The following is a 25127-nucleotide window of genomic DNA, read 5'->3' as shown; positions in this document are numbered from 1 at the left end:
GTGGGTATAGCGTAACCATCTTGCCGAGTCCCACATAACCCAGCGACCCATCACTGGGTATGCGTAATTGCATTTTTCCCTCCTCGCGCACAAAAAAAGAGGTTGGGATGCAGGGCCACCTCTAGTTCGGTAATAGCGACCGGGGATACTGACGAAGAAGAAGAGGTACGCATAATTGACACTGCTGACGAAGGGACACCCTAAGAGGGAGAATGAAAGAAAGATAAAGTGAGAGTAATCTCTGATATAAAGTTATCGAGTTTAGCTAGGAGTTTAGCTAGAAGCCCAACGGATATGAATAGAGGATGGTGACGCGTGACTGACATACCGGATAACTACTCCGAATATAGTAATTACAATACGCCCATTGCAACTAAAAACATCTTAACGAATCAGCAACAAAGAAGAATATTGATAAGAAGAGAGTGAGTCTAGCCGAGACGGAAAGCGAGGCAGTAGATGATGAAAGGGAAATGAAAGTTACATTGGATGAAGAGGATGATACTATCGCCATAAAAGTGAGAGAACTAAAGTCCCTGGAGGAACTATTAACCTTTTCGCTTCAAGCACCGGATATATCCGGCATCCACATGATATGTATACAAGTACCATCTGTGATTATGATGAATTCGTCGTTATCGGCAGAACATTTTCTGTTAATTTTATTGACGCGTTGGATTAATCACATATTACAACTACACTTTTGTGTTACATCAAAACGTATTACTTAAGATATACATCAGACGTCAATGATCGTTTACTGTTTCATTCTAAAGTATCTATCGAATCCATTCGACAGTGAAACGATAGCTGATATTCGTTCTTCTATAAGAATTAGGAATAGATCGGCTTAAGGTATAATTCTTAATTTTTTTTAAATTAAAAGTTGTAGGTTAGGCTTTGTTTAAAAATTTATTTACGGACAGTTTAAGCCCTTTCAGAATACATACAAGAAGTAAAGAAAGTATTATGTTTCAAAACGGAAAAACCGATTCAGAAAATGATTCGAACTCGGAAGATGAAAATAATTTCCATCTGTGTAAAAGACGATGAAGAAACATATGCAGTACATCGGAATCAGAAATGGAGTTAATTGATGATGAAGCTAAGGACGCCTATTGCAACATATCATGGACATCTAATAATTTTATACCAAAAATTCATCAATTTTCCTCAAAAATGTCAAAAAAGATAAGCAGATCTTCCAAAATTATAGAGTACTTTGAGCTGTTCATTTCGCAAGAGCTCGTAGAATATATTGTATCTGAAACAAATTACTATTGGGCTCAGAAGAATAATAACAATCTAAATACCTAAGAAAAAATGACAGTAGACGAAATGTACTGGTTCTTTGCTTTATCATTATTGATGTCACGTAACAAAAAATTAACATTGCAAGAGTACTAGAGTAAGGATAAATATATACAAAGCAATATTTTTGCTGAAGTAATGGTCAGAGATCGTTATCTTTCACATGATACATTTTTCACATGAACTTGGGCGCACTTATGATCGCCTAAGTAAAATAAGGGACATAACTAATATGCTGCGAAAATCGTTCAATGATGCGTTTCACCCTTTTCAAAAACTTTGCCTTAATAACAGTTTATTATATAAAGGTCGCTTGTCTTTCAAGCAATATATTCCGATGAAAAGGAACCGCTTTGGCATAAAATCGTATATGCTTTGTGATTGTAGAACAGGTTATGTACAAGACCTAATAGTTTATGCCGGAATGTCAACGATTACAAAAAGTGAAAACACGGGAATTGGAAAATCGGGGGAAATAGTTTTTCACCTTTGAAACCGTACTTAGGGAAAGGTCATACACTCTACGTTGATAATTTTTATTCAAGTCCTGCGTTGTTTACCTTTTTACACGACAATTATACCAATGTATGCGGGACCGCGAAAAAACAACGGAAAGGAATGCCGAAGATTGAAGAGAAATTAAAAAAAGGAGAGGCATATTGTCAGTCAAAAAGTTTGTTAATCATGAAGTGGATAGATAGAAGAGAAGTTTACATGATTTCAAGTATGCATACTGCAGATTTTGCAACAGCATCAAAATATGTAGGGGAACACAGTACGGAGAAGCCTGTTTGCGTTATGGATTATAATAAGTCAATGGACATAGTAGATAAGGTGGATATGGTGATAAGTACCGTCAATTCAACACGAAAATCATTGAAATGGTATCGCAAATTTTTCCTCCACCTCATCGACATCTATATCTGGAATGCATATTACCTACATAAATGCAAACGGGAAGAAATCATATCGATGGCAAAACTCCAGTTAGCGTTAATAAAGCAAATAATCACAAAATATCATCATAATGTAATTCGGTGTCATATCGAAGCCGCTGATAATCCAGCGAGATTAACGGAGAAACATTTCCCCCCACTGTATATATCTAAAGGTAAAAACCGAAGTCGAAGATGCGTCGCCTGTACTAAAAATGATAAAAAATCCAAATCGCGATATGAATATAAAAATTGCAACGTTGGATTATGTATAGATCCATGTTTCAGAATATATCATACAGAATTATATTACTAGTTTCTACATATTAATATACTAACTAATTTGCGTTACATTATTAATTATATTAAACATTTAATTGTAAAGTCCTGTAAATATGTAAATGCCTAAAACATATCAACTGTAATTGATTTAATGTTTTTAGAATAACTAATATAATTTTGTATAAGTCTTTTCGTATTAAAAATGTAAAGAGTACGTGCTATATTAGAGCAACAATTGTTTTATTAAGCATAGTAATTATTTAAGACTTATAAAAACGTATATACAAAACCCACGCGCACTGTGCACATTTCTGGCGCGTGCTTCCATTCGGTAACGGCATTTCGGTGGACTGGACTACCGAAGCGAAAGGGTGAAGGAGGTATTTATGAATATAAAAACAGTCACAAGAAGACTGTACTTAACTTCAAAAAAGGATCCTGAAATAAATAGAATAATTGCAGATGGCCAGGCAACGTCCCTGTGGCAAAGGATAAATGATAAATTAGAAAAGAAAATGATAACAAGGAGTAGGGCAGAAGTTAAAAGGATATCGCGACCGAGCAAACCTGTGACGATGCTGACGATGACCGCTGACACCTGACATTAGCAAGAAAGCAAAACCAAAGAGGCCACGTAAGAGAATAAAACACGAGAAATTGCAAATGAGCAAGGAAAGCAGATATTCCAGGTAAAGGAAAGAAGGATCAAAGAGAGGAAGCGACCGAAGAAGGTAGATTTAACGTATGCGGAGGTGTGTAGAGAGATTTTCGGAAAAGGAAGAAGTAACCGAGAGAGAAAAATAACAGGGACTCTCAGGAAGAATGGACAGAGCGGAAAAGTAGACGGAAAATTAGAGGCAAGAAATAGAAGAGTACCGAGTACCGCGGGAAAAGGAAGAACGGAAAACAGAAAATAATCGTCAAAAACCCCGATATAATAGACCAGAGGCCATCCTAGTCAAAGTAGATGAATGAAAGGAGCGGCTACAGATCTATCGGGAAATAATGAAAGCCAAAGAAATGCTGAATGAAAGTACGGAAGTGCGAAGAAACAGAAACGGAAGCGTATGGATCGAGTTAAAAACGAAAGCAAGTACGCTGGAAATAACAAATAAATTAAAAGAAATAACGGCGAATAAAGTACAAGCCTCCCCTTTGCAAAACAAAATATCAGTAGATATAAAGAATATAGACTCCCTTACAAGCAAGGAAGAATTAGCTGAAGGTTCAGTGTCAGTCTATTGCTTGTAAGTGGTGAATTTGTAATAAAGAAGGTTAGTAGTTGGGTTACGATTCAATATTCTTTTCTTTTTTCATTCAACCCTGAATTGTACGTGACACTTGCGTCGTCTGAGGGGAGGACACGGGGTGTCTATGAAGGTTTTCTCTACATTGAAAAAAAAAAGAGAAGAAGGTGCAGCGGTGCAAAGCGATTTCATGAGCATCCTAATTTGTTTCCGAAAACAACGATTCATTAACAACATTCGGAAAGCAGGTTCGCGTGCGGGAGTAACAACATTGGTTCCAACGCATGCTTCGGCGTCTGTACGAGAAAGCTCCCATTAGCATCTGCCAATTAAACAAAATTACTTACGGTATGTCCTCGGCCTCTTTCCTGGTGACTCGCGTTCTTAGGCAGATTAGGCGAAGAATGTAGGCAATCAAGCTCGCACGCGAGCCATCATCGATTACATTGACGATTTGCTAAGAGTCATCGAAACACATACTGGGGCACTTTTACTGAAACACGCGTTAACATGTCTATTGTCCGTAGTCAATAAGGCGTTTAACGTGTAGATGACCAACGACATTCAAACACATACCTGTGGAAGGGAATTCCAAAACCCCTAATAGATTAGAGATTAGGACTCCCGATAATGATCCAAAAACGTTAGGTCTGTATTGGTCATATTAAATCGATCAGCTACGATACTCATTTCTGAGTATCTAAATATCGAATTTGCGAATTACAAAAGATAACATTCTATCCGAGATCTTCAACTTGTTTGACCTTATCGATCCGTGATAATCCCCTCAAAGATGCTTATGCAGCAGCTTTGGAAGATACAATAGGGTTGGGATGACAGTCTCCCACAAGAATTACGTACAATTACATGGAATTACATTCTGCGGCATTTATTACCGACGAACGCGCAGAAGGTCTAGGTGCATGGCTTCTTGAAGCGTCTGAAGAGCTATACGAAGCTGTCATCTATCCGCGTGTAAAAACGGACGGAAGCACATAGGAGTCACGAATATAATGTATAAAATTATGTCCAAAAATCATGTAATGTATAAAATTAAAAATCGTGTCCCTCATCCGCTTAGAATTATACAGAGTTCTTTTGCTGAAATGCAACAGCTTAGTTTGTTGATAATTGGCACTGGATGTGTCAGTGTCACGTCCCGTAACCCGCACGATCCGTAGCGCGAAAGTAAAATTGATAATTTTTTTCAAATCAAAGTAATTTAAAACGTTTATTTGAAACCGTGTTTACAGTATTTGAACTGAAAGGCAGTTAAAGCCGCTAAAAGCTATATCTTGCGAAAACTTATCTAACTATGTCTTTATATTTACATAATTATGTTTTTATAACGATATTAAGACAATTTAAATTGTAAACAAAGTCGACAGTTGAACAAACGTTGAGGATCTTCCCAAACATTTTCAACAGAAAAGACCCCGACGTTGTTTCATCTCCGACAAATATAAATAAGTGTATCAACTTAAAGAAGTAAGAATAATAATTACCGTTCGTCTATCGAGTAATAATAATTATTATCGTTCGTTTGTCGAATATTATTAATTAATTACCTATCGAAGAGTTAGTTATCATTTTTGTCTATCGAAGAGATAGTTATCATTTTTGTCTATCGAAGAATCATCATTTTGTCAACCGAAGAATCATCATTTTGTTAACCGAAGAATTACCATTTTGTCAACCGAAGAATTACCATTTTGTCAACCGAAAAATTTTATATCCGTCAGTCTGTTAGTCAATTGTCAATATCGAAATTGTATATGATTTGAATAAATCATTACATATTGTTAATTTACTTTCGAGCAACTTTAATACTCTCCCGTGCCAGTATTCCCGCACATAGCAGGTTAGCCGAAAGTGGAGTTTATTGCCAGTTGCATTAAACGTCAGTTAACGTTAGATAGCGACCTTTGATGGCAAGGGCTGTGATTGCTTTCTTGGAACGTGGACTGGTGGCTACTCTCGGAGCCGATCGCCCTCAACGTTCCGGAACAGCGGGATTCAATTGTAACACATTTGAGTGAATCGAACGCATCCGGTTCGTTGTCATTTTATTTGGCTTTGCCGTACTCCTTGTATTCGAAATTACTTCATATATTTGCTTACTGCCTACGGTTTCTCGAAAACAATCGAGTGAAAAATTTCATTACGTGTACTGAAGACATTAGTCAGCTGTGCCCTCTCCTCACCACGGAGATCGCTCGCACTGAAAAGACGATTATTACGGCCACGCAAAAAGCTCCGTTTCGTAATGAGATGGATAGCTGGACAAAGGGAAATTATCTAGATAAATGCAATCCATTCGTGTCGCTCAACTCATTCATCGATGAATACGACGGACACCTCAGAATAAGCGGACATCTTTCGAACGCTCAATTACCTTTCGATCAAGAACACCCAGCAATTCTATCCATTTCCTGATCGCTCATCATCCTCACAGTAAAACTTAAACATTTGCGATTACTTCACGCCGGTTGTCAGCAAACGCTCGCTTCGTTGCATAACAGAATTTAATTGACGCGCGGGAGGCGCTTAGGGAATGGGTCCTACGGCAATGCGTTACATGTTTTAAAACTTACGCAAGTTGAAACCTGCCTGAACTCATGTTCCTTATCTTGTCTTTCCACCGATCTTAAAGTTATCACCCTTTTGACCCATGATCATTTTTCCAGCTAGATGTTACTAATCTTATCAAAAATAGATTAAGCAGATTCCAGTCTACCCAGCAAATAGTCCAACATTTTTGTAAGTGGTGGATATGACGTGAATATTTGCATACTTACCAGGAAAGATCAAGGTTAAGGTACAGTAGTTTTGATCGAAGAGCACAATTTACCTCCTATGAAATACTTACCGGACGCAGAGAAGGCTGATAAGCATTCTCCCCCTGATTCAGCTACTTGTATTCCCTCACCATAGCTGTATGTTGAAGTGGTCACCACTTATAAGAAAACTCTACATCTGGCCTTTTTAATTTTCTCAAGCACTGAAGCCATCGACAGCGTATAGACAAAAGACTGAGACGAAGGCAGACCACAAACAGTAGACGGGTGACATTGGCTTCGGGATTTTCAGTTATACGGCAACACTGCTAGCGCGCGGATCTGGACCAGCTCAAATTATATTCCTACTTGTACTTACACTTCTGTATTAAATTATATTTTCTACCTTACAATTTATCCACGTGTTTCTCTGTTTATACATCTAATAACCTCAACACTGTATATAACTGTATGTACTTCCTCATGGAGTCACTTAGCGTTATATGTATAATTGTATTATGCACTGCAATCAGCACTTAGTATAAACAATTGTAACAACTTAATAATTAAGACCTTCAGGATTAACTATCAGTAAACTATAGTTACCAGACCTTTTCCTATAAATATGGCATCTCCATACCATTTTGTGTAAATATTATACCTTGTTTCATCAGGTAATTGTCGTCTTACTGAGGTCTGTATACTATAGATTTAACTTAGAAACAAATTGAACGCGTGTTCAAGGTAGGGGGTATGTTACGAATGGTAACAATTATGATACGATGAAGCTTTGTGTATTTTTGTTTACTGCTCACTAAATTTTTTTAGTAGGCTGGCTTGCAGCCCACGTGCTGGAGTTTCTATGAGAGATATATAGGGGGCCAGTCGATTGATCAGTTCCATGTTTTGCAAGTATCATAAAGTTATATCCCATAGAATCATCTGCAATCCAGATGCTCAGTGCTTCCTGGCAGTCGGTGGCTAATCTCATCGCCCCAACCCAAGGGGTGAATTGGAAGGGAAAGACTTGGGACTATCTCATAGAAATAGGTTAGTTAAGAAACCTGCATCACGGCTTCGCTCTTAACATTAGCTAAATTCTGAAAAGTGGGAGGAAGTCGAATCATTTAGCTCTTTGTAGTGTTTCGTTTTGTCGAGTAGATACATCTCAGCCAATGTGAAGGTAATTTCTTGAAGCATCCTAGTTTGTAAAGATTATCTTATAAACTATCATTCCAGTAGTTTGTTCTTGGATAGATGAATGATCTTTCGAGCTAAATAGTCAGTTCTAACTTAGTTGACATACCATGTGCAAACTCCAACCTCCAAGGAATTACACCTTGTGAAAGCTTGCGATTCGAAGGTCTTCTGAGCAACTAAGTATCCATGCCAAAATTGGGACCTGGTTGGAGACACACACAACGCCTTCGCTCACAGCAGCACCTAACTTATAATAAAGAACGTGGACGCAATCCTTGCTTCAGTTATGGTTGCTGTATTCTAGCATAGTCCAGAATTATCGCACGCACTCAGTGAAAAGTTTGTCCCATTTAATCACTACTCACCTATATATATATATCTGTTGTCTCCGTTTTCAATGAGGGGCAAGGCATCAGTCTTTTGTTGTTCAACCTGTGCAGATGTTGCGCGAAGTCTTCGATGTGGCGGTGGATACCGTCAGTACGGTGCAGGGCGTTCCGCGTACGGTTGTAGGCCTCTGTTCCTCTTTTTAGTATGATGTTCTGGTGGTGATGCCCATGAACTTTGCGATGGTCACATCACTCCGGGTTGGTCATCTCGTATCCTGCCATCTGCTTTGCGCGTCAAGCGGAGATGAGGTGTGGAGGTTTACTGAAGATGGAAGGGCCGTTCCGTGTTCGTCGTAGCGGCGGGGTCCAGATTGTAATAGGCTTAGATTCGCAATGATGGAAGTCTCGGTAGCGCTATCACGGTAACACCTCTTTTGTTTCTGTAGATCACGTCGGGGTCACCAATTTGAGGTGTATTGGTCGTGATAGGTGCGGGAGCCTAGTGCTGGTGTGTGCAAGCCGATATAGGTCCTGCTGCGGTTGTAGATGTCGCTGCTGAGGTACTGCTGTTTTTCTCCTCATTTAAGAATCGTGGAAGAAAAATCGGACTCCGGTCGCCGGGATTCGAACCCGGGTTCCGAACGTTCGTAACCTAAGGCACTAACTACTGCGCTGCCGTCGTCCGACGCTAGTTAGTGTCGAGTGGTGGTATTTGCTGTCAAGTGCCGCCACTTATATATATGTCGGAGATGAAAGAGATACCGGGCCTTCCCTTTGGAATTCTTGGGAAAATCTTCAATACTTTAGTTTTCATAATTCAATCCGATTATAAATTGTCCGAGATTTGTGATAGTGATCTTGGGCTCAAAGTGAAAACAAGTCGCTGAACGTAGCTGCGGCCACGGGATGAACGTTTTTACCTAACATAGGGATGGGGTAATTCTATAGCTCTCCTTAAAAGAAATACATGTAGCGGCACGCGACAGTGAACATTCCAACGATTTCTGTCTCGTGGCTCGCCACACAATCGAGATTCTTCAGGTAAGATGATTACCAGATGTCGATACATCTCCACAGTACATGTTCAGCTAGCCTTAGGACCCGCTATAAATCTTAGGATTTTGTTAACTAAGGTCCTTCAAACGGACAAACAGTCTTTATTCTAACAGGCCGTAAATCTACCACCTACTACAGGAAGATACGGGAAATCTGTTTTCTCACGGACGACGCTTCCCGCTAGCAACTTTCCCTCAAGGGCGGCTAGTATCCTTCTCTAACCATCAACATAGAAATTAACCAATTAACAGAAACGTCCATTTCCCTCACTTTCCGAACGAAGGCTTTCCTCGACGAATTCAGTGATCTCGTGTCCTTAGATACACCCCATCATAGTTTTCCTTTGCAGAATCATCATGATGGAAAGTCATTCTCTCGTGAGGTCTCATTAGCGAATTATATAACGTCTTTACGCTCAATATAAATTCTACGTTTTAACAAAGAGTTAGTTTAGAAATACTTGTACCGTAGACAAGGAAGTTGAGTATACTTGGACTTTGGAAGAAAGCGCATTTTGTTATCCCGTTGACCGCGGATTACTTATAGGACCTAAGATCATTGCCATTAACATCTCGAGTATCTAATTAGCACGGTTACTTGTCAAATTCTGTATTAATCGTATTTGTACTAGTAAATATCTTCTCTATTGCATAAGAACAATGTCTAATCCAAACGAAGACTCGTCACATGCTTCTAACACTAATCATAATGTGAACACGTCATATATATAGGAAGCATAGTGATCGGACAAATCATGGTCTTTTTAAAATGATATTATTCTATTATATTTTAAGCCAATACGGTTGAGATGCATAAACAATGACCTGAAAATTAGAGAAAGTATATAAAGCTTGCTGGAAGTTTTGTTTCATTGCTGGTGGGTTATAGATAATTATGTAGATGGTGAATTATTTTTGTTGAGAATTTTGGATCTTTGAAGCCGAAGTAATGTTATGGGAACACAAAATTTGCACCTTTAATTAATGTTTGAATAATTATACATTTACTTAATGGACGATCTCTATTATATTTATCGATACATATCTGCACGCGTCTCAGCACTTTCTTGTATACCCGACATTAACCGACTGTCCTTCCAGATGCTTCTAACGACTGAACTGTTTATATTCATCTGTTTTCGAGACGCCGCGCACACACATACTTCCACACACTGATACTCGCATACAAGTATTCTTACTGCGCGTTTAACCTAGTCCAGCACAGAAAATTATACATATCTCAACAATTTTATAAAATTTAAAGCGCCGAGCCGAACTACTCTAACAAATACAGCTGCAACTACCTAATAAAAATTAATAATGAAAAAAATTAATTATAAATAAAAATTATGTAATACACAACACACATATATGAAATTGAAAAAACATAAACCAAGGTATAAATACAGGGAGTTAACTGATTTAATCACTTCGATTAAAATTTACTAGGTTTAGAATATAATAAGTGAAGATATAACCTATATATACTAAATTTTAACTCAAATTAGTAGTATTATTCAATATAATATACGAAATTTATTTTATAATGTTAATAACGGAAGTCAACTTGAACGGATATAAATAGAATTACTTACAGTCTAAAATGATAAAATAATAATTGGAGACAGAATTGAATAGTATTGAGAAATATGTTACTCTAGCCAATGTTATGTAAAATACACATTAGGAATAATACACTACGGTAAGATTTCTAGAAACATAATATATAATAATTAATAATTATCTTCTGTCAATGATCCCATAATTAATTATGGATAAGATGCTATGCGACAGACGGTGAATCTTTAGGAATGTTCCTGATTGAACAAAAATTTTCCTGAATCTCTATTAGTAATATCGAAAAATCAGAAAATATTGTTGGTACAATGATAAGCGTATTAATAAATTTACAGACATGGGAAGTTAATTTATAAATAGATTAATAAGTTAATTAGTACTTAAGTATATAAGTAAGTATATAAGTAATTAATGAATAATGGAATAATACAAAGTAAGTATGCTCATAGATCATGTATTAGCCTACAAACATAGAGATATCATTTATTATGTACTTCAATTATGTTCTCATTGATAGTTATCCGACATATGTTTTCTATAGGATAAATACAGATAAGTTCAATTGATAATAATATGAAATAACGTCTACAACAGTTATTCGCTGTTATAGTAGCCATGTTGATTGGACAACAAGACGCTAAGAGGCGTATGAAGTATCCTATTTGGCGAATTCTGGGCTAACTATTGGCTAACTGAAAACCCAATGTGCCATTGGCTCGTTTTAGGATATGGAAGATGCAATAGTGGCTTACTTATGATGAAAGTATGGAAATTAAAACTAGGACCAAATCAGGAGTATTGACAAGGAATTAGCAATAACACTAAGGGTGTACGAGGCACATTCTAAATATAAACAGGGCAACAACCCTGCTTATTACAAATTTATTTTTATTCATAATCTATAAGCCATATATAAGTTACTGGAACATTATATAAGGAATACTGCGTATAGTAGTATATTCTACATGTTAGAGTTATACAACATAATTAATTGCATACTATATCAATTATCTATGGAGGAATTTTAGAAATAAAAAGATTGGTAATGAATAAGAATATTATATGACTGAATCGGATAGGTTGATCGGGAATTCATTTATAACTACAAGGAATATTTATAATATTTATAATAGCAGATCACGATGATAATTTATTGGTTGATATTTTATAGTTGGATACTTTATAGAGATTTTAGCATCAATACCGTTAGGACGATCACGATTACTATTATTATATCTGATTTTATAATATTTTATAATATTATTCAATATTGGCTTCAATTATCGTTTATTACTGTATAAACTGTTTTTATGGAAATTTATTGGTTTGACTACTTTAACGTTTTAAAATGTTTCATTATTTATGGTATTCATGATGACATGCATTGTTTTATACTGTTATAAGTTTAATTATTAGATTACTGATTGGGAAGATGATGATCCATTGATCGATGTGACAGTTCCTGAAAAGATTACTGAAAACATATAGAAATTCTTCACAGCTTGAGGATATTCCTACAATATCAGAATGATTGCATATAAAGACGTTACAACGCTGTTAGTAAGTGGACAGACAATATAATATGAAGAATAAGTGATACGCAGGATGATCTCACCCTATGATCATGAAATTTATTCTGTTTTATATATATGACTAATGTTTGTTTTATTTTATACATTATAACTTCTTAGTTAACTTTAATGTATATTTTATACAAATAATACAATTGACATATTTTATTCATGTGACTTATTTACGGTATTTTATTTTTCTTTTTTTATACTGTGGCGGCACTCGACAGCACAAATACCGCTACTCGACACTAACAACCAACGGACGACGGCAGCGCAGTGGTTAGCGTCTTAGGTTACGAACGTTCGGAACCCGCGACGAATCCTGGCGACCGAAGTCCGATTTTTCTTCCACGATTCTTAAGTAGGAAGAAAATATTGCAGTATCCCAGCAGCGTCACCTACAGCCCAGCAGCTGCTATTATCACGGACAACACACATCATCCACCTCAATACATTTTTGCGCTCATAGTGTAAATTCAATGATTCAACACACATTAAATAATCCCCATATGCCTTATATTATATACATTCATATTGTATATATACTTATATGTAGTTACTCTAACTAATATATAACTATTATAATGTTATATATATGTTATTATATTATATTATATATAATATTATATATTATACATTAACTTATATATAATATTATATATAACATAATAACTAATATCTCATATTTGCACATTGTATATTATAATGGTGTGATTTATATGTGATTTGTGTCGTAAGTTACATTTATATTAGGTTATCCGAAAAGTGTCTTTCTTTCGCAAACGTGTTTTTTACAAAATTAGGAGTGGTGTTCCGATCTCCTCGCCGAATATGCGTTGCGGTCTCACCGTGGTGTGAGAGCTGTTCGCCCTAATTGGGAGGCTTGGAGGGACCGTGGCGGGCTTCCGTTGACCTTCAGGATGACGCAGGTGCTCACCGGACATGGAGCGTTCGGGGAGTACCTGATATGGATGCGGCGGGTGGTGATTGCCATTTGTCACCAGTGTCAGGAAGAGTAGGAAACGGCGCAACTCACGTTGAAATTCTGTCCAGCGTAGGCAGATCAGCGCCATGTACAGCAGCTCGCCATGTGTGAGAGTTTGGCCCCCTCGGCGATCGTGCACGCTATGCTGAGGAGACAACGGGAGTACCTCACCTTCCGCTCCTTCTGCGAGCAAGTCATGCTTGCGAAGGAGCTGGCGGAGAGAGTCAGGGTGCGACAGCGTCATCCGTCCAGAGTCCCGCACCGCGGAGCTTTGGTCGCTAGCCGCCGAAGAGTTGCGGCACCACCGCCGCCTTAGGACGCCATAGGGGTCGTCACGCCGAAGGAGTTTCTGGACCTCCTCGGACTTGCACGACGGCTCGTTGTCCGTGGCGTTAGGAGTCGTGGTCCCTCCTGACGGCCAAATCGATAGGAAGGGCTCCCCAGAATTCCCGGGGAGTGGACGAAGGAGTGCCCCGGTAGTAATTCGAAAGAGGCCCCGGGACACTCCTGCCAAACGTCGGGATGGCCACCGTAGGGTTTTAGTCGGTTTGAGTCCGACACTACTCCGTCGCCGTCCAGACCGCGGCGAGGTGTCCACGAGGATTTCCCCACGTTAAAAAAAAGTATCATAACCATCCTTTACCGATAAAATTATCAAGATAAAAGAATAAGATTTTATATTTCAGTAACATTCTCATAGTATAGTATAAATAAACTGTTATCCGAAAGAACTATTATACAAATATTCCTTTATTTAGTGATAAATACGTATATGAATAAATTTGTATTTGTTTGGACATTTACTTGTTATTTGTAAACAGAACTTTATTCTCTATTCTTATCCGTTGTCTCTTATTCGAATAAAAATTTTCCTAACACTGATTCAAGAATAAGAATATATTCGATAGTGTTTTACATATAATTCAGGGTTTGTAATAATGCAAATAATATCATATATAAATAAAAAGTGTCTAATAATACTAAAAAAATTCTTACATTTCCTTTAATCATGATATAAATGCACGTTATAGTAATTTTTTATATCCTTTAATGTTGATGACGAAGTGATCGCGTGATGTGTTGAAGTGGTAAGATGCATAAAGTATAGCTGTTCATGTTTAAAGATGTTTACAGATAAAGAAATCGACAAAAATACGAGAAACGAGGAAAACGGGAAGAAATGGAAAATCACATCAAGAAAATTGAAGGCAAACAGAGCAGAGAGTGAAGGAGAAAGAAAAAGCAACAAACACGTGGAAGATACTACAGATAGACAAACAAACCGGATAGAGGAAGATAAGCATTAGAGATAAGTGCAAACGAAACAACAGTACGCATTTCCATTCTCGTTGCATTCCCTCCGAAGTTGTGGGATGAAAGTGGATAAATAAAAGTTACATTATGTGATTTGAAAATAGGAAAGAAAAGATGAGGAAGCATTAAGAGGAAGCCAACGGCAAGGCGGGACCCAACACGGAAATGGTTCCATGTGAAGGCATATACTGCAGATGGATGAATAAAGACGTAAAAGAAACGGAGAAGCAGAGACAAATAGAGAATAATAAGGGTAAAAGAAGAGGTAGACCATGTTGAAAATTGTGGATATTAATTGCCGAAATAAAAGTAAAGGAACACTAAGGTTACACTTAGAATTTATATTAAAATAGTTATAGATTTACTTAATAAACGATTTCCAGGATCTTCGTCGATATATATTTGCACGCGTCTCAGTACTTTCTTTGTCTTACCATCTTCCATACCATACTGCCAACGGAACAATTACATTCATCTGTTTTTCGAGACGCCGCGCACACACATACTTCCACACACTCATATTCACATACGTGTGTCACTACTACGCGGCCAATCTAGTCTAGCACACAAAATTATACATATCTCAATAGACCAACATTATCAGAACAGCTAGAAAGGCAGAGAACAGAGAAATAGTGCAAGATCAATAAGCGAACTATTTAAGAGCAAGAGTGATGAAGAAGATAGGTCGAAGGAAAAAAAGAGAACATTGTGAAGAAACGAGTAGGATCGGCAGTTTACAAACGCAAAAGGAAGAAAAGGGCGAAGCACAATTGTAAACGAAAAAGGAAAAAGGGGGCAATATAAAGGCAGGACAATATCAAAACATAATAAAGATATTTAGGGAAAGAAACATTAAGGAAACATGTTGGAGAGCAAAGAATCAACAAAGCAGAAGAATGGTAGTAGCGGAATTAGAAAGTTAGTCAATGAAGAGGGAAGTGATAGTGAAGAAATATAGATTACAGGGAAAAAAGCTAGATATGGACAATAATATAACATATAAAGAAAGATACATACGAAGACATCTGGAAGACATCACAAGAAAAGAAAAAATTCCAGGAAAAGAAGTTAAACTAAAATGCAAGAAAAGAACAATAAATGGGCAGACCTTACACTGGGAAGGAGATTGTTACTTCGCGTGGGACAGTCCGTGCGTCGTCCTTCATTGTCTGTCCGTCAAAGGCCCACGCACCGTTATACAGACCCTCAATAAACCTAAGGAACCATCATAAACAGAATCTTTTTAACGGAATTTTTAATCTTGCAAGTATTATCCGTTTATGGTCCTTAAAACAGTCCTTAGGTTTATTATTCGCTATTAAAAAACACGGAGAAAGCGGGTAGTTACCTAACGGGAAAAGCGAATATTTGTTTAATGGAAAAGTAGGTATTTCCCGTAAACAATGACACCCACCAGCCACGTTGGCAAGAGACTTCCTCCTCCTATCTTCATTTGTTAACGTTGGCTATAACCAATGGGAATCGCGGATCGTTACCCTCACTTTCTTAACGAAAAATGTGAACAACGAATCCGCGTTTTTCGTTCAAAGGGCACATCCATGCCGAGCTTTCCTCCATAATAACATAAGAGCGAATGGTTAGTTAAAAACAGCTCAAGTAACAGAAGGAGTCAGAAGTCAAGTCATCAGAGTCGCTAAGTCGAAGACAGTCAATCGAGTCAAAATCATCCTTCAGAGTCGCCAACACGAAACGAGTCTCAAGTCGTACTCATTCGTAATTTGGCAGTCAACATACGCACAATTGTATCAAATATTGAAGTTATTGGATTGTTCGAAATATACATATATACATGTCGGGTTCGCATTATAATTAGGGTTAGGGGCGTGAAACGAATTTTCATTTTGATTATACATTGTTGTTGTGCAATAGAGAAGATATTGACCAGTGCAAATATGATTATTACAGAATTTGACAAGTAACCGTGGTAATTAGATACTCGAGATGCTAATGACAATGATCCTAGGTTCAATAACGGATCCGCGGTCAACGGGATAACAAAATGCGTTTTCTTCCAAAGTCCAAGTTGTACCCAATACAACAGATATTACTACATACAAGTATTACTGGACTAACTCTTTGTTAAAATATCCACCGAGCGTAAAGACGCTATGTAACTCGCTAATAAGACTTCACGAGAGAATGACTTTCCGTCACGATGATGCTGCAGAGAAAAACTATGATGGGGTGTATCTAAGAACACGAGATCACTGAATTCGTCGAGGAAAGCCTTCGTTCGGAAAGTGAGGGAACTGAACGTTCCTGTTAATTGGCTAATTTATATGTTGGTGGTTGGAGAAGGATACTAGCCGGCCTTGAGGGAAAGTTGCTAGCGGAAAGCATCGTTCGTGAGAAACGCAGATCTCCCGTATCTTCCCGTAGTAGGATGATAGACCGTTAGGATAAAGACTGTTTGTCCATTTGAAGGACCTTAGTTAACAAAATTCTAAGATTTATAGCGGGTCCTCAGGCTAGCTGAACATGTATTGTGGAGATGCATCGACATCTGGTAATCATCTTGCCCGAAGAATAGGGTCTGTGTGTGGCGAGCCACGAGACAGAAACCGTTGGAATGTTTACTGTTGAGTGCCGCTACAACTATTCCTTCTTAACCCTTTCGCTTCGGGTGCCGCTTATAGGCGGCGCCGGCTAGATGACCTGTAGGTACGGGTGCCGCTTATAGGCGGGGACCACGCGACGATCGGCACCCCATATATCAGGCATACACCAGTGCCATCTGTAGTCAATAATATATTTTTTCGTTACCGGCAGAACATTTTCTGTTGATTTTATTGATATATTGGATTAATCGCTTCTTAAAAGTTACTCATTGTTGAAACAACATCAAAACATTTTACGCAATATATTTCATATATCTAAACGACCGTATAGTGTTTCATGCGCCTCCGTACAGGGAGAGCACTTAGGCGGATTGGACTGGAGAAGCGAAAGGGTTAAGGAGAGCTATACAATTACCCTATACCACTGTTAGGTAAAAACGTTCATCCCGTGACAGCGGCTATGTTCAGCGACTAGTTGTCACTTCGAGCCCAAGCTCACTATCACAAATCTCGGACAATTATATTCGTATTAAATCATAAAGACAAAGTATTGGGGATTTTCCCAAGGATTCCAAAGGGGAGGCCCCGGTGTCCTTTCATCTCCGACATAGATATATGCAAATTGATATTGACAAACTATTGTATATCAATGTATTAGTTGAAGTCCACGGAATTTATTGAAGTCGACCGGAATCGTATAGCTTTTTTAATTTTGCTATAAATTGAGGTCAAAGTTGAAAAATTGCTGTCGTGTCGAACAATCTTATGTGACCCAACGCCGCCCTACGAAGCAGACAGTGAATTCCGGCGCCGCCCCACAGAGAAAACCATGAATATCGGCGCCGGCGTCAACGTGTTAAATGAAGTCTCTCCAGAATATCTTTCATATCCAGAAAGACCCTTTTAACGATGTCATTCACTGATCCTGACTATCACACAGTCTTCTTTGATTTGTTCCGCGCGCGTTGTACTCTTTTGCTTCTTCAGTGCCGATTTGATGAATGGCTCCTTTGAACGCCTATTTCTGTTTACCATCAGAGTACTGTAACAACTACTATCCGATACGGTAACCTTTCTTTCGGATGCGCTGACCTCCTCAAAATGGCTTTACTAACCGATCTCCCAGCTATACTCAACCAAGTTACAAGGGAGTTTTCCTCCACTTCGCTTGTTCCTTTCACTACCGGAGCCATATACCCCTCCTTGACAGTGGCGACGGAGACAATCCTGGGCGGTATCCCTCCGTCATTGTCACTTACTTCTAGGCTGCCGGGTTCCTTTTCCTCCATCGCCTCTCGAATGTCTTTATTTGATGAAATTTGAGAAGTTTGGTATATTTCTTCGAGGGAGGAGGCGGTGCCCCCGGGTACCCGACGCTCTTTTCTTTATTGTTCCTCTACGCCTTTCTTCACCTCCTCCAACTTCGCTCACGCTATCTTCAAAACTCTGGTCTCCGGTCGCATTTACCAAACGAGAGGGGGCCATAGGACCCAGCCTCCTCTCGTCGTTTGGCCAGCCGGATGATCGTCGGGTCGAGCCTGAACACCATTGGAAACAGCGACGGGGCCTGGAGGCTCCGAAACTCCCTGTGCCGTAACCTTAATACTCTTATTTGTAGTATGCATAATTATCTTATCACAAAAGAAAAGGTATCATTGTCCAGGGACAATTCGTCATAATTGAGTAATACCAATGTCGTGTCCTTAAAACGTAGCCAAAGTCGTTACCAATCATTCCAAGTGAGTCTTCTCGAGTCCGTCAATACGTGTAGTCCTTGGCCCTGTATTCTCTTATTTCATCGCGATATATCTAAAATCAACCCTAACCTTGTCCTTGGAACCGGCTAAATATCACAATAGAAAGCTAAATCCCGAAATCAGCGCGTCGAAGATCACCCTATAGGGGAAATCTTCACGCTTATACTGCAGCAACATAGCTCAACAGTGGCCTGGCTCCTCTCACTTCACTAAATAAGAAGGTGACGATCCCTTAGAAGAGTCCAGTAACTCGGCAATAAGAACAGAGCATCGCTTGTAGCATCCAAGACTTCCAAACATATCCTATCGCTTATCGCCAGCCAATAGGAAGCTGCATCTGTATATGCATCATTAAACTGTGTCTTCATCCTCGACAATCAACCATCCAATCAACCAAAAAATTTAAGAGAAAACCGCGCTTGCCGTCCTTATAAATGAAATATCAAAATGGAACTTTCGAGTAGACGACTATATCAGGCCGACTTTCTCAGGGTTCTAAAGTAATTTCCCGTGCTTCCAGATTTTTTCCTGAAACGCGACTTAGCAAATAGATAGCTGTCACTGTAAATCATTATTTAAAATAGATTTGAACCGCGAGAAAATTTCGGAAATACCCAAAACCATCTCCAAAATCACGACCCAACAACGGTGGAACTCAATTAGAGCAGACTCTACTTCTTTCAACAAACAAGAGGTCCGTAATGTGGCGACCTCTACTCGAGTTTGCAAGTGGACATCGAGCACCGTGCCTGGAAACATACCGACCCGTACAACAACGTGGCGTCTCAAGAACCAAACTTCGCAAACCACCATTTTGTCGGGAATTTTCGCTTAGTAAATTCCTTCCATTCCAGCTAATTCCATGTAATTAACTCTTGTGATTGGAATAGACCCACTCTCCCAATCTTAAACTAAAAGGGCGATAAGCCAATGACAAAGAGTGAAGAGAATAAATACTCTTACAATGCTGCTTATCATATGGCTCTCGATACACCATAGTACGCGCCCAGCTCCTATTCGGTGCTCGAATACTTAACTGTTGTGACTAACAATAGTCCCCAGATGGCACGACACGTTCCGTATACTCGTCTAAGGCTACGTATCGTAAGTTATACGTACAGGTGGCACCATCAATTCGTACACCGGCACGAGGCTAATGATGATTCTATAATTCTGCCCTGAGTAACGGAGCCTCCATACCAAAATGGCGACCGCCTGCAGACCCGTGCACGTTTCTTTACATCGATACCGTTGACTATCGCGATAAGAAAACCTGTCGTGCCAAGTGAGTGCTACCCTCCACGTTGGCATCCTATCTACAGTGATCGAAACTTTTCGTTCAAAAGTTGGGGTGTCGGTCGGATGTTGTGAAGTGGAGGATCATTGTGTATAAAATAGAGGAAGTGATGACTCTGCCGTGGTATAATTTCACGTAATTCGTTTAGAAGATGACATTACAAGATGAGAGTGTAAAAGTCGCAATTAGGTTTCCCTTGTTATCGATGTTATCGAGGCGAAAAGATAGGGACATGAATATAATTTCGGACAATTCCTGGTAAATTCCTATTTATGGTGTAAATCGTCCTTGGTTAAATCTCTCAACCGTTGCATGTGGATTTCTGTAAGCCCAAATCCTGGCATTTTGTCGATCGAGGATACTGCAATTTGAGAAACTACCTTTATCCGTAAATATTACACGTTCGAAAAAATGTGAATCGTGTTACAACTTATGTAGCATTCAATATCAGATACTCCGTCGAGTACCATACTGGTTGGATCTATCATGTGATTGATTTTCATTTGAACAATCTGTTCTTCTTTAATTTATGCAGGGTCGATCTGCAATCAGACGTCGCAATATTAATTCATGATCAATATTCTTATATATTTTACGAGCTAATCTCTAATTTCCTGTTGCTTCGTAAATAGTACGCTACTCTCTCATTAAATGTGAAATATAAACATATTATGGATAAATCCAGTCTAAGAATTATTAAAACTTTAACATTCTTTTCCGGGAGACGAAGTCACTTGCGACCTATGGTTCCTTTGCAACTTTTGTTAATAACTTTGATCATGTTAATAACCTTATAAAATAAATTTGTTGCAATAAAAAAATGTTGATTTTAAAAATCATGTTCAAGATTAGGTTTGCACGAACTTTTTTTTACAAATGTCCATCGATCCAGAGGTGCAGAATCGTGTAGAATCATGCTACGGTGGTTTTTATACCTACATTTTATACATCTTGCACTGACAATCTGTTCACATTACTAACTATAGTGGGTCACAAAAGTATTCGTACACTTGTCGACACTTTTTCTCGACCTATTATGTGTGTTGTATAAAACATTTTGAAATTGATACGGCAGCCAATTATCATGATTATATTGGAGAATAAACGATTCTGAAAATGTATAAAGTAGTTATAATTGCATAAAGGTATTTAGTATAAGTATACATTTTGCAGACAGGACAAAAGAATTTAAACAGGCAGTCATTTACAATAAGTCTGAATATTCGGTAGGTATTCATACTACTCAGTATTATTTCATATTTGACACCTATTATATGCTTCAGGTAATTATTCATACTGTTTACCGATTTTTCACGAAATATGAATTTGTAGTAAATATCTTGTAATTGTAATATATATTTATAATATATATGTAAATTTTATAGAATTTAGAATACCAACTGACGGGTTCACTTTCCTTGTGTTTACTGGGAGTCGGTCGAACAATATAAATAGAGAAGGACGGGGACTTAGGAGAGAGAACAAAACAGGATTTCAAGAAGCGAAGATTGAACAAAGAAGAAAGGCAAGTTAAGAGTTAGAAGGAGAAAGAGAAGAGGGATTAGAACCAGAGAGTTTTCAGGAGATACGGAAGAAGACTTAGAAAATCGATTCTTGAGTTTTCACGAATCGATCGCCTGATGTTCAAAAATATTACACCATTACATATATATATTTTTCAATTCAAATTATATCTGATATAATGTATCATTATAGTGCTAATGAAATTTCAACATGTTTTATATAACAGGGAGAAAATACACATAACGATTCTCTATTTTAACTATACGAATCCTTTGTACTGTAAATATATCGCCACACAATGGTCCGGGAACCGAAATATGGAGGTCAAGATTAAAAACTGTTATGTTTTGCAGGTGGGTCTATTTTTATCATTTTTAAATATTTAATTTTATAAATAATGTAAATAGAATTTGTTTTTTCTCTCTTATCGGAAATCTTATTTTTATTGAATCAACATTTTTGAAATGATTTTGTGTAAGATTTCGCAAACATTGCGTATTAAAATAAAAAGAAATTATTAACTCTCAAAATTATAACTTTTTACGTTTTCATTTCCATAGAAGCTTGAAGTATTGTAAACCAACACCTGATACATCATATTATTAAAGAATCTATATAAATAACTATACTTCTTAGAGTTTTTAATGTACGTATTCAATTCTATAGTAACTTTCATGAAAAATTATGGTTATAAGTAATTTTTTGTGTCGGTAACAGAGATTTCTATTTTCGAAACACAGAGATTAAAAGTAGATATCATGTAATTACTTTTTCATATTTTGTTCATATCATTACATACCGTTTTTTGATATAATTCCATAAAAGTAAAACGATTATTACATTATTGAAAATTTAACATGATTTTTGGCAATAAGATATTAATAAGTTTTAAGTATAATTTGCTCCTGCTACAGGCAAGTAGTCTTCTAATCAAACACTTTCGGGTGCGTTGCTGCACGACGGTTGGTCCAGTTGATAAGAGGTATTTTTATTTTCTTCGAGTATATATTTGGCAAATTTCTCCTTTTTCTTTTCACATACCGCTTCGTCGACAGATGCTGCCTTCTCGATTTTCTCAACGCCATTGCTGCTTAGACGCCGTGCTATTTGATTACCTTTTGCTGCTCCCTCGTCTTTCTCGAGAAAATTACTCATGCTGACACGTCTTTCGCTCATTAAGATTTTGCCAAGAGAAAAATTTGGCCTAGCCAGAACATCCATTCTATCAAAACGGTAAGCACTACCTATACGATCTCTCTGCAGCGGTCTGGCTAACACGTCCATTCTATCGAAGTGACAAATACTTCCACCACGATTTCTTTGCAACGGTCTGGCAAGTACCTCCATCCTGTCAAATTGGCAGACACTCATCCGACGGTCTCGTTGCCATAATTTTGGGGAAGCATCTAATTGACAGATACTCATTCCTCTGTTTCGAAAGGCAGACTTAGACGTTTCGAGTCTGCTCAATTGACCGATATTAGCCTTTCGTTCGTCTTGTAACAATTTCGTGGACTCGTTGGCTGGCTTCAGGTTTTTTAAAGCATTCTGTTCGTTGGAGGTGTTGTTCTCCGAAAACATTAAGAACTGAAGATCGAGAGCGCTTTTTGTGCGACGCGGTATACCTTCACCTCCAGGGAGGAAGGACATGCTAGATCCAATGAACACACTGTTTTGCCTTGGTCGCATTTGACGCGAAATATAATTTAATTCGTGCCCCGCCGGATAGTCCCCGCAGAGTATATTGCATTTCGAGAATGTGCACCGATTCTGCGAACAAACAAATCAATGACTTACGAATAGTTTTATTTGACGATCGAAACAAAGAAATTTTTGATGATTGAACAGATCTGTGCATCCTGCATTTAATAGTAGTCATAAGGAAGAGAGTTACGATGGATGAATATTGAGAAATATGTATAGAATATGTCTCAAGATTTTGCAGCCAAACCTTGTTAGGATATTCTATGAGTATAATCAAGCAAAAGTGTTATATAAACATAGATGATTTACAATTTTATTGAAAGCTCAAAATCATATGTTGTCTGTAAAAATTGTGTCAATACTAAAATTTTTATGTTAGTTTTAAAATATCCATTTCGCGGTTTTGTATTTCTCGTTCTAATAAACAATGATATTAACACCGAATGATGTTACACTTTATGGATTTATTTTTGCATTCTTGTACATATGTGGATTACACAAGATAAGATGTTCAACCATCCTTGAAATAATTCTCGTTAATTTTACTTATTTTCATTTTACTGAAAATTAATTTGACTTTTATTATACACTGGTGAGCAAAATGAAAAGAACACTCAATATTCGGCAAAGGATTGCTGATATTTAAGCTATTATGATTTTGTAACAAGAAATAACAATCATTTTAGACTCATTTCACAACATAAAGCATTTACTTTCAGAATCGTTAGTTAGCTTTTCTTCCCAGAGGTTCCGGGAAATTTAAGGAGTGATTCTTGAAGCCGAAATAAGACGAAAATCAAGAATAAATAAATAAAGAAAAATACAAATTACAATAGCTGTTCGATATATCCCCCGTCTTCTTGTAAACAAAACCTGACTCTTCTTTTAAAATTTTGCCGCATTATGCGAAAATTTCTCATCGTATTCTGTGCGATTTCCGCCACGGAGAAAATGTGGCGTTACAGTTCAATCACCGTAGACAGCGGTAATGCATACACTAATCTCTGCGTGTGTCTCCAGAAGTAAAAGTCGAGGGGATTTAAATCTGGGGACTGAGCAGGTCAACGCACAGGTCCTCTTCGACCGGGCAGGAGAATGGCGGGAGTGCAAGTGTGAGAAAGGACGGAGCCGTGAACGTGGTCGAAATCTCTAGAAAACTAGAGAATCCGAGCAAGGAAGGCAAGCAAAGGGAAGGACTGGTGCATGAGAGCAATAGGGGGCATAAAATCCGAAGAAATTCGATCCGGAAAGGCGCGACAGGCGAAACATAACCCCGTGTGAGGTTAGGATAGCGAGGAAGCCACATTGGGACGCGTGACAACAGCGCCGCTGCACGAGCTACCCAGGGAACCACACGGACGCAGCCATATTGGCACGCACGCCGAAGGTGCGCCGCGCGGGCTATTCGAAAGGGACAGCGACCGGTGCAGGTGGCCGTCTTGCGCACCCAATGGGAAAAGAAGAAAACAAAATCAGTAAAGACAAGGAAGAAAGGATGAGAAGAGAGGGGGAAGCGGAGCTGGCTGTCGGGCCGACGCAGGTCAGCACCAGAAGCATGAGGAAGGCGATTCCCCCTAAGGAAGGGTTCGTATGCTCCGCACCAAATGCGGGGAACTCGCAGACGGAGGAAGCGACGAAGGTAGAGGTGACCTCCGCTGTCGAAGCTCCTCGTGCGA

At 38.3% G+C, this 25127-nt stretch overlaps 1 protein-coding gene and 1 long non-coding RNA gene across 3 annotated transcripts in view; one reads left to right on the top strand and one right to left on the bottom strand.

Annotated features, from left to right (window-relative positions):
- The first annotated feature begins 20065 nt into the window (after nucleotides 1–20065).
- Nucleotides 20066–22907, top strand: LOC122574180. The gene is made up of 3 exons (XR_006318933.1): nucleotides 20066–22100; nucleotides 22662–22729; nucleotides 22803–22907. It is a non-coding gene; the product is annotated as an uncharacterized LOC122574180 (long non-coding RNA).
- LOC122574179 overlaps nucleotides 22483–25127 on the bottom strand; it is a 55292-nt gene continuing 52647 nt past the window's right edge. For both annotated transcript variants that reach the window (XM_043741431.1, XM_043741432.1), the window contains one exon: nucleotides 22483–23517. In XM_043741431.1, the coding sequence (XP_043597366.1) occupies nucleotides 22678–23517 (840 nt within the window). In that variant the 3' untranslated portion in view covers nucleotides 22483–22677. The remainder of the gene's footprint in view (nucleotides 23518–25127) is intronic.

Source organism: Bombus pyrosoma, linkage group LG13 (genome assembly GCF_014825855.1).
Source record: "Bombus pyrosoma isolate SC7728 linkage group LG13, ASM1482585v1, whole genome shotgun sequence".
NCBI classification, from domain to species: domain Eukaryota; kingdom Metazoa; phylum Arthropoda; class Insecta; order Hymenoptera; family Apidae; genus Bombus; species Bombus pyrosoma.
This window is presented reverse-complemented; position numbering and strand designations above follow the sequence as displayed.